The sequence below is a fragment of the Adiantum capillus-veneris genome, chromosome 25, assembly GCF_014529385.1.
Source record: "Adiantum capillus-veneris isolate H3 chromosome 25, ASM1452938v2, whole genome shotgun sequence".
NCBI classification, from domain to species: Eukaryota; Viridiplantae; Streptophyta; class Polypodiopsida; order Polypodiales; family Pteridaceae; genus Adiantum; species Adiantum capillus-veneris.
In genome coordinates this window covers 96,808,396-96,817,777 of record NC_140955.1, presented here as the reverse complement: position 1 = coordinate 96,817,777, position 9,382 = coordinate 96,808,396, and the positions used below count along the sequence as shown (strand labels likewise).

Sequence of the window (9,382 nt, the reverse complement as noted above, 5' to 3'; positions counted from 1 at the left end):
ATCCAAGAGCCATGCTTCAATGCTTGAGCTTGCCATCTATTTCTTCTTCATTACTATGCTATTATGTATGCTAGCACAAGAGTTATGATAAGTGAGGAACCAGCTCTTTCTCGTATAAAATGTTTCTTCTACCTCTTCCCTACCCTCATTCCCTGCTAGCTCTCTCCACCTTCGAAGGTGTTTGAGGTCTTGGGACTGAGGCTTGGTATAGTTAAAGCTTTCTTCAAGTTTAGGTTATGCTATGATGGTGATGCATGAAGCTTTCCATCTTCATTGCTTCACCTAGGTCACAAGGAACACAAAGAATGTATTGTAACAAGTCTCTCTTTATGGGAAAAATCATAATACAAATGCCTATTGGAGGGGGGACCGGCTCCACATAAATCCGGTCCTCAACTGTTGTCATGTTCTCTAAATTCTCTCTCTTGCAAAAGTATTGTCTATGCCAAGTTAACTAATTGCTATGATTATGTTGCTATCTTCAATTATGTCAACCTGCTATGCTCACAAAATCATTTCTAAAAAGTACTCTCATTAAATTCCGCTACTCTCAAATTGAATAGGCAAATTCCATTACACCCAACATCTTTTTCAACAGCCTCTGACTGAATTTTGTGCCCATATCAGCATCTTGCGTAGAGCCAGATGCCTTCAAGATGCACGCATACGTGATTGCATTTGGAGAGAGGCCCACGCTTTGCATACATATCGACTAAGACAGTGCCAACCACGCTGATATGGCCACGACATCTTTTTTTCAACAGCCTCTGACTAAGAATGTAATAGTAAATTTTTCTGGCCCATATCAGCATCTTGCGGAGAGCCAGATACCTTCAATGATGCACCCGTAGATGATTGCAACTGGAGATAGGCCCTTGTTTCGCATCGAACTGAACACGGAGAGGGAGCTGCTCTGAAAGTTGTGAGTGCTGCTTGCTATCCGATAAAAAAGCGTGTGGGACATGTTAAATGTACGCTAACGAAGTAAAAAGGTCATCAATCTCTTTCGTGATTGCAACAAACAGCTTGGAGATCACCTTATTTGAATGATGAGTTTAATCAATTCCAGGTGTGAACCTGCTTCATAGCGGCGATGGCGTCCCTGCTTTGGAAAACCAGCTTCATTCTACGCGCGCATTGTCCTCTCTCGCTCGACCATGAATTTCTGCGCTTTCGTCTGTTCACTCATGCGGAATATGGCGACGACCTTCATCTGATGGACTATTCAAGTGCTGATCACCACCTTCTTCTTCAGTGGTTGTGCCTTTCTCTCTTACGTTCAGCAGCAGCCCCCGCCACGAATTCAACAATGCCAGCTGCTTCCTGCGTCGCCTTTCCCGATAGCCTCACTGCCATTTCTGTTGTCTTTCCTGTGAGTTCTTGAAGCGATGATGGTTTCTAAAGAAGACGCTCTTGTTGACCTTTTTGTTACTTCCTTGCTTCCAATTGACTCCAGAAGGTGAGGAGGATGGAGATGAAGTACGCCTTGCAACATTTCCTCACAAACTTTTCCGAGGTCTTTTCCGTCACTGTGATTCACAATAGCTGTTGTAAAGCGTTGCACACCCCCACCCCCCCTCCCAACCCCATAATGTTTGATGTCAGGACCTCTCTTGTTTCTTCTCTGTCAATTATCATTTGCAGATGAGACTTGATTGTACTTTAGAAGAAGAATGTAGTTATGGATGCACAATGGAGAATGCTTTATTGTGCGGCTTAAGAGAAGTACTTGTCTGTGATGGATGGATGGTTTTTGCGGACAATCTTGCGTCACATGGGGGTGTCAAGGAGTGGCTGGACGGGACACTAATGGAAGCAGTTGCATTTGTAAGTATTGTGTTTAACCAAGGCATCTACACCGACAAAAGCTACACTTTTTACTGACAATATCAGCTTCGTTTTTGTAGAGTGTACGGACGGAGGTAAATGGCTGTATTGACTTTGTTCTGTCACCAGATGTCATCCGATTTCACCCTTTCAAGGTCTAGAGATGATAGGGACTATGTTATCTTTTCTAAGTATCTCGTTCACTTGAGGAAAATGTAATGGCTAATTCTGACGTTAACGGTGCTGTACTTAACAGATTGAAAGGCTTTTGATTGGACCATTAAAGAGCTTGTTTGATGATGGAGCAGTTGTTATATTTAATGATTATTTGGAAAATTTTCCACCTGATGAAATTTTGGAGATGAAGTGTCTTGTTCTTCCCTCTATGCAAGAAGGTTTTGTGTCTGGTATACTGCAGTGCTTGGTTCTACTCTATAGTTATAGTGGTTGTACGACGTCTGCATTTTCTGGCAGAAATTTTATCCATCTTACAACAGGATGTTGCAGAACACTTCCAAAGGAGCTTGATCTCAGCAAACAAAGAAAGATCTGGAATGAGAAGGTTACTGTGCTCTTATCAACCAATATTGCACGAGATGAAAGAGATCAGGACTAGTTGTCAATACATAAGGGTCATTTGTGATTCATAAATGAAGATGTTTGATCTTAATTTCCGTGTCCATTTCAGCATGGAATTGTGCTGCCCAGTGGCATCTTCTATATTAGAGTCTCTTTTCCAATTGAAGGAAACAAGATCTCATCCTGGTGAGGAAACAAGTTGGGGTGTGTTTAACATCCTCCAAGGAGCTGCTTAATACAGATCTGCTATTGCTGCAGGTTCCCCTCCTGCCTAGTGCTGAGGGGTAGTGGTTTTTTCCCAGCCCTTCCCAGCATAAGAGCTGCGAGAAGTCATTCTATTATATCAAAAGTTACATCAAGCATCTCCCGTATGGTTCAATTTTGTTGGCAGTCCTTTTTTGAAGGTTAAATCGACAACCACTAGTAGTGACTCCACACCTTGTGAGACAGGATGGGATTTTTTCAGTTTTGGAAAGCTTAAGCTCCAGGTTAACTAAAGCTCTCCCTTGCTTTGCTAAATACTTTACTTCTTTGCTCCAAGTGCTTGCGGCTTATTCTATCCTTCACAGCCTCTTTGTCAATCAGTTGAAGGTCCTGAAAGCCCACTGTGGACAACAGCAAATTTAAAGCTGAAAGCTTCTGAAATCAAACTAAATTATAGTGACTTTGAGCATGTGTTTAGTGTGCCAAGCATAGAGGCAGAGGCGCTTTTAAGTTGTAAGTCTAAGGATTGTCAATCCTTGCTTCTTCTCAATTCAACAGAGTAAGGAGCACATGAATTAATGACATGGTGACATCTGCAGGCTTTCGTCGACCCAAGCTGGCATCGTGTTACTATTCAGTTACTGAAAGTCCTGAAGCTTCTGTTTCAGATATGCCTGAGACCTGTAATGTAGGTAGTTCTGGTGAGTATATTCACTCTAGCTTTTGATGAATTCCTAGTTGTGGTTATGTTGATTAATGTAGGTGTATGAAGAGCATATTGTATAGTCAATTGGTATCTTGATAATGATGAGATTTGGGTCTCAATGCTTGGCTTATCCTAACTTTGCAAAATGTTTTGTGAGAGGTTTACCCTTCATGCGCTTTTGCTAGAGTGGGTGGACTACCTAATGATTTGGTAAAGGGAGGTTCTGTAGAGGAGATACAGATTTAAGTAGGGATACTGACCTCCTTAAATTTCCGTGCCATCGACTCTCTTGTGCATAAGCTTTCTACTCCGTCTTCTCTATCCCCCTTCATCCTCTTGTCAGCTCAGTTGTTTTGAAATTGTTTGAAGTACTACGTCAGTTCAAATGTGTAGATTGCCGGTAGTTCACTGTCTTTTCTTCTTATCACTTATCCAAAGTGGTTTCAGTGGTACCGGAGCTTGCTGCTTCTTTGCCTTCTACAATCTGAAGCACGGAGCTATGAATGAATTACCATGGCATCTGAACAAGGAGATCACCCTGGCGGTGTGGAGAATTCCACTTCACAGGGTTCATTCAAGTGCATCCAGTCAGAAGTGTCTAGAGGTGACACATGCACAATATGTGATATTTGTCTATCATTTTTATTTGGCCAACCAATGTCTTCTTAATTTTACGGACAATAGGATTGACTTGGAGGCACTCCATGCGTATTTGAGTTCTCTCTGTACTCCAGTTTTACTTGGCCAACCAACAGCTTCATAATTTTACGGACAATAGGATTGACTTGGAGGCACTCCATGTGTATTTCAGTTCTCTCTGTCCTCCAGTTTCCCCTGCTATCCGTCAACAAAATTCTCATTAACTTCCTTCTCATAATTCTGTCCCTTCTCATAATACCCTGGATAGCTTTTCTGTCAAAGTTTTGATGGTTACTTCTCAGTTTTTGAGAAGTTTATTCAAGCATATGGCTTCTGGAGAGCGACAAACGCACCCTCAAAGGATAACCTCCGTTGCCTCCTGGTTCTCCACCTAGAGGACACGACCTCCTCCTCCACCAGGAGGTCATCGGATGTATTTAATGTTCAACCAATTGCTGTGTCACGCCTAAGACATTCAGAGATGGCAGATCCACGGTAAATTTTTTACCTTTCCAGGTGCCTAGGAGTCTAAAATGCCCTCAATTTTCTTCAACAGTTTGATGCCATTGTCCGCACAAGCAACTTTATCAAGGAATCCAATTTGATTCAAGACCTCTTTCTTCAAGGAGAGCGCAATGGTGGGCTGTTCTCTATTCCAAACCATGTGTGCTCAAAACATGGCGAGAATTTAAATTCCCCTCGATGACACCTTTGAGTGGGATCTGGTTTTGGCTTCATCTAACTTAAGGACATATTCTATTGACACAATGGAGACTAACATTCAAAGAATTTCCTACTGTTTTTTACCTTTAGGGAGTACTTTTTTGCAGATCAGATCGATCGATATGTCGTTGGATTACTGTTTCCAGCTAGACTTTGCATCGGCAAGGTGGTTTCAAACATGTTGTCTCATGCTCGAGTGGGATATCACATCACAAGGACTTGGTTTTTGAAGAAGCCTCGTTTTTAAGTCTAAGAAGGCCCAACAATTCTGAGACATTTCTCCTTCTTCTCAGTCTAGACCTCGTGGGCCACACAAGCTCCTTTACACTGATTGCAGTTGACACAGCAACAAATGGCAGAATACAGAGCCCAAGAGAAGTGATACATTTGTGGACGCATAGGAATACTTCCGAGAGTGCACTAGACATAATCATCCGCGGCCATAGAGCAATCATTCTCTGTTTTTGGCTTTGCAATCATCCTTTGCTATGAAGTCACTACTTCATAGCAAATACTTCAGTGGAGAAGTGAAGTTGGGGGGGTTGGGGGTTGGGGGGGGGGGGGGGGGGGCGCTACTCCAAGAGCGCTAGCTAAGTTGTGAATGTCTAATTATTTGGATTGTTCTCTTGCTTGTGGTTTTTCTCTCAAAGTTCTATGCTAAAGGAAGCTAATATCTCAGCTTGTACAAGGGCAAGAGCCTCCAAATATTTCTGCTGCATGTTAGAAATCTGCCATATCCTGTCACATCAAGTCTGCTGCCTTATGTGATGATAGTGACATTTCTCAAATCTGAGCACACCATGCTTGCCTCCTTTATAAGGACATGTTTGACCTGCACGATGTTTTCAAGAAATCCTTAATGTCTGTGCCCAAACTATGGCAGCCTCATTGCATCTTGCAAGTGAACGAATCTAGCTGGTTATTGTAACATGCAGGGTGTCCAGATCACTCGAAGAACACTCTAACAAAAACCACTGTTACCAACTTGAGGGTTCCTGTCTTTTTGAAGAGGAAAATAGGAGGTGATTGAAAGTTCCACTCATCCAGTGAAATCTGCGTTCTGGCCTTTCAATATCTGTGTATGGTTTGTGCAGAGCTGACCTTCACTCATTGTTAAATCTATATGTTTTGAAATGAGGCAGCGGAGTGCAGCAGTGCTGTCAAACAGAAGATGCCCCTTATAAACAAGACAAGCGTATGGCACTGATGGTTTTGGTTGTAAATCACATGAAGTTTGCAGCATCCTGCTAAATACCAATATTCCTGCATGGTTAATCAGAGCTCTATGGAACATGGAAAGAGCTTAACCAAAAAGTGTCAGCAAGGTGATTCCAAGGCAGTTACCTCTGACAGTTTAGGAACGATCAGTGTTCCAAAGGATAGGGTGAGTTTAAAGTCTCATTGTCGTCAGCCATTTGGGTAGGGTATCCATTTGTTGAATGCTAGCCCCTAGGCTTCATTGTCCTGAGTTAATGCTAGCCTCTAGGCTAGGCTAGCATTTGACAAATGGTGAGGTTAAAGTCTCTTTGTCTTCAGTCATTTGGGTAGGGTATTCGTTTGTTGAATGCTAGCCTGTAGTCTTCATTATTTCTGAGTCTGCCTGCATCTCTAGAGCTATGTCAAAAACTCGGCACGCAGGCCTTTGTATGAATGTATTCGATGCATGTTATGTTAGTGTGTGGGAAGATAAATTAATGTCTATATCCACCATGGGCAATTCGTGGAGATGCTACAGTTTGTCAATAATATGCATGATGGGCACGTGCATAACTGCCCCTTAGTCTATATCTTACACACTCCTGTATTGCTGAATCTGGGATTCATCTTTGTATATGCAGGTAGGATATATTGCCGAAGTATCGGATTTTACTTGGTCATTGTATTGCTAAGGAAGTGTTTTTTTTTGCAGGTTTCTGCAGGATCAAAGAGGACCTTGTGTGATAGGCTTCAACATTCGTCCTCCAAGTTGATGGTCGAAGTTTCAGACACAATCTTGTTGAAGAAGAGGGTTGATTTTGACTACTTCTGCTGGTTTTGTGGAAGGATAGATTTTTCATATCTGGGAATGACATTCCCACTGCTTTACTTTGACACAGGCTCCAGTATGCCCCCGACCAAGTATGCAGAAGCCTCCAACCCCATCTCTCTCCTTAAAGGTTTCCCCTGATGCAAAGAGTGGACTGCAGTATAGTGGGGAGTTGTGTTCACAAGACAAGGTCTTGCTTGCTGAAAATTCAAGAGCAGAGCAGGCTGCATCCAAACTGAAGGTAAGGACGAGGCTTACATGGCTAAAAGTAGGAAAATCTTGGTTGAAAAAGTACTAGAAAAATGCTTTTTTGGGGGGAAAAACTCCACAAGGAAAAGTTCTTTGTATTTGTTCGTTATAAATACGCTGGTGCTGCCTGAAGCATCAAGCTGGTGCAGACACTTTCTAAGTTGAGCGAGCTTATAATCTACAGGACCAAAATGATAGCAAAGGTCTCACCTCTAGACAAAAGAAGGCAGCTGGAGGGGAAAAGAAGAGCACGACTTCCACCATCAACTCAACTACCAACAAGAACAAGGTAGCACATTGTCAGCTCTTTCAAGAAAATTCTGCCTTCTACCTTGGCAAAGTTATGCCGCCTGTAAAAAGCATTTGAAAGGTTTACTTCCTGCAAGATATGAAAGTACAAAGTCTATTGAAAGATTGGCTTATTGGGCTAGCATGTAGATTGTGCAGCAAGCCTCTTTAGGCCCTAGCAAAACAAGGCTACTGGGGGGCGAGGGCTTAAGGGATCGAGTGAGATACACATCTTCTACCCTATTGAAGTGGCAATAACATTTCTTGTGTGTCAATGCTTATATCCAGGTTTTGAGCAAGCATGGTGAAGGGAAGCTGAGTGACCTCACCATACCAGAGCTGAAACTTTTCCTCAGTGAGAACAAAACTAAAGTTAGTGGCAAAAAGGATGAGCTACTCCAACGGATCGTGCAATTACTCTCTTCGTCATGAATGAGATCTTAAATGAGTTGACATAGTGGGTGTCACAGATGGATGTTCTTGTATGGTAACCCTGGGCAAGCTTTCAGTTTCTTTTGTGCTTCTTTGAAGCACTATCAAGGCTACGACTCATTTCAAAACAAGAATTTCTTATGCTCCAGTTTTGGTAATGCTGTAGAGATAGGATCATTTAAAGATGCTCTTGGGTAATCTTATTTAAACCCCATTAAGAAAAAGGTATTTCGATCTATTTCTAGCGATGGAAAAGGAGGGATGCTACCAACCAAATTCTCACGGCTCCACCTATTAGGTCTTGACTATTTTGAAAAAATAAAAAACCTTTTAAAACATCCTTAATGTAAAAGCAAACAGTGACAGTGCAGAAAATTAAAAGCTCTATGACATTGGCAAGCCAACAGTCCAAGTACTATCTATGTAAAGAGGTGGTGTTCACGTAATGTGTGTACTCTTTTCGCATTCTATTTCTCTTTTCTTTAGCTTTCGCTCAGCGTTTTATTCTCCATGGTTTTTCCTTGGACTATGGACGTTTTCTTTAGAGCCGTTAAGATCGGTTAGCATGATTGTCAATATGCCACCTATTGGCAATGCATGATTGTAATGTAAACAGGAAGATTGCTTATACAACGAGTGCAAGACTTTTGGCTTTCCACATTTAAGCTTGCTAGCACTACTCTTTCCATGACCTTGGAGTTGTTTCCTCCATGACTTTATGTAATTATAAGAAGCGATCCATCCTGCTACGTATTGATAGGGCTCCCTGTCGTCCTCGGAGTATGCAACATTGGCTTGATCAGAGGATTTAGCATGCTTTCTTTTCACAGTTATGGTCATATATTGGGTATATGGACGTCAGCAAGTGCTTTGTGCAGCACGGCTACATCATTGTCCAGGATCGCACTTGCTGTATGAGGGGACAACCATGATCCCATTTTCTTGCTTATAGACTTGGGCTACAAACATGCATGTTGGACATATGGCCACCCCAAGGCATTGTTATGTGGTATTTGGAAAGCAAGATTCAGACCAGTCTTTGAGTGCTACTCCTTCCTTGATGCCGGACACATCAGTTGGGGTATGGTTAGAGCTACTGCAGACTTTGTGCAGTCATTGGGATACAACAGCCGCGGAGCCTTGCAAAGTCTTTCTCAGGTAGATCCATGAGAGCATATTTTGAATCGTAAGCACAAAAGAAGAAGGTGAAAAATGCTCAAAATGTAAATGAACAAGTGAAATAAATCTTTAATACTCGAATTGTCAGATTCTACCCCGACACCTTTTTCCAAAAGCTCTTGAGAGGTTAGTCCCTCATCCCTTTCCTTAGCAACTGGTGAAAACGTCAAAAACCACAAGGAGTGTTAAGAGTTTTGTCAAGCTCAATGTTCATGATCATACAAAATGTCAATGTTATTAATTGTTTGTTGTTTCATTTTTATGTTTTAAAAAAAAAGAAAACATGCAAGTCTCCTTGCATGGGAGAGTTTGCACAGTCCTCCCCAATTTTTATAATACGAGGGAACGTGCCATTCCCACGACAGTGTGCACTTTTCAGTGTATTCATTAACTACATTCTCAGTATCAAAAATCAAAAAATGGTAATGCTTACTCACGGCGATTGAATGTCTATCGGCAATGGACTTCCTTTGACTAACAATACAATTGTGAATTTTTGTGCCCATATCAGCATCTTGCTTAGAGCTACA

The 9,382-nt window shown here is 41.9% G+C and overlaps 1 protein-coding gene across 1 annotated transcript; it reads left to right on the top strand.

The window, feature by feature from the left end:
* Nucleotides 1-1,032: 1,032 nt before the first annotated feature.
* On the top strand, nt 1,033-8,141 carry LOC147425344 (uncharacterized). The gene is made up of 18 exons (XM_086500792.1): nt 1,033-1,372; nt 1,457-1,516; nt 1,645-1,827; nt 1,908-1,982; nt 2,084-2,234; nt 2,325-2,389; nt 2,516-2,592; nt 2,665-2,774; nt 2,857-2,894; nt 2,976-3,123; nt 3,210-3,311; nt 5,614-5,700; nt 5,821-5,873; nt 5,958-6,062; nt 6,588-6,686; nt 6,775-6,945; nt 7,138-7,242; nt 7,530-8,141. The coding sequence occupies exons 1-18, from the start codon at nt 1,094-1,096 to the stop codon at nt 7,671-7,673; spliced, it is 2,052 nt and encodes a 683-aa protein (XP_086356918.1). The 5' UTR covers nt 1,033-1,093; the 3' UTR covers nt 7,674-8,141.
* Nucleotides 8,142-9,382: the final 1,241 nt, after the last annotated feature.

Coding starts and splice junctions, on each gene's coding strand:
- LOC147425344 (XM_086500792.1), top strand. CDS start 1,094: ATGGCGTCCCTGCTTTGGAAAACCAGCTTCATTCTACGCGCGCATTGT. Junction 2,775..2,856: donor AGTTACATCAAGCATCTCCC/GTATGGTTCAAT, acceptor CTTGTGAGACAG/GATGGGATTTTTTCAGTTTT. Junction 6,687..6,774: donor CAATCTTGTTGAAGAAGAGG/GTTGATTTTGAC, acceptor ACTTTGACACAG/GCTCCAGTATGCCCCCGACC.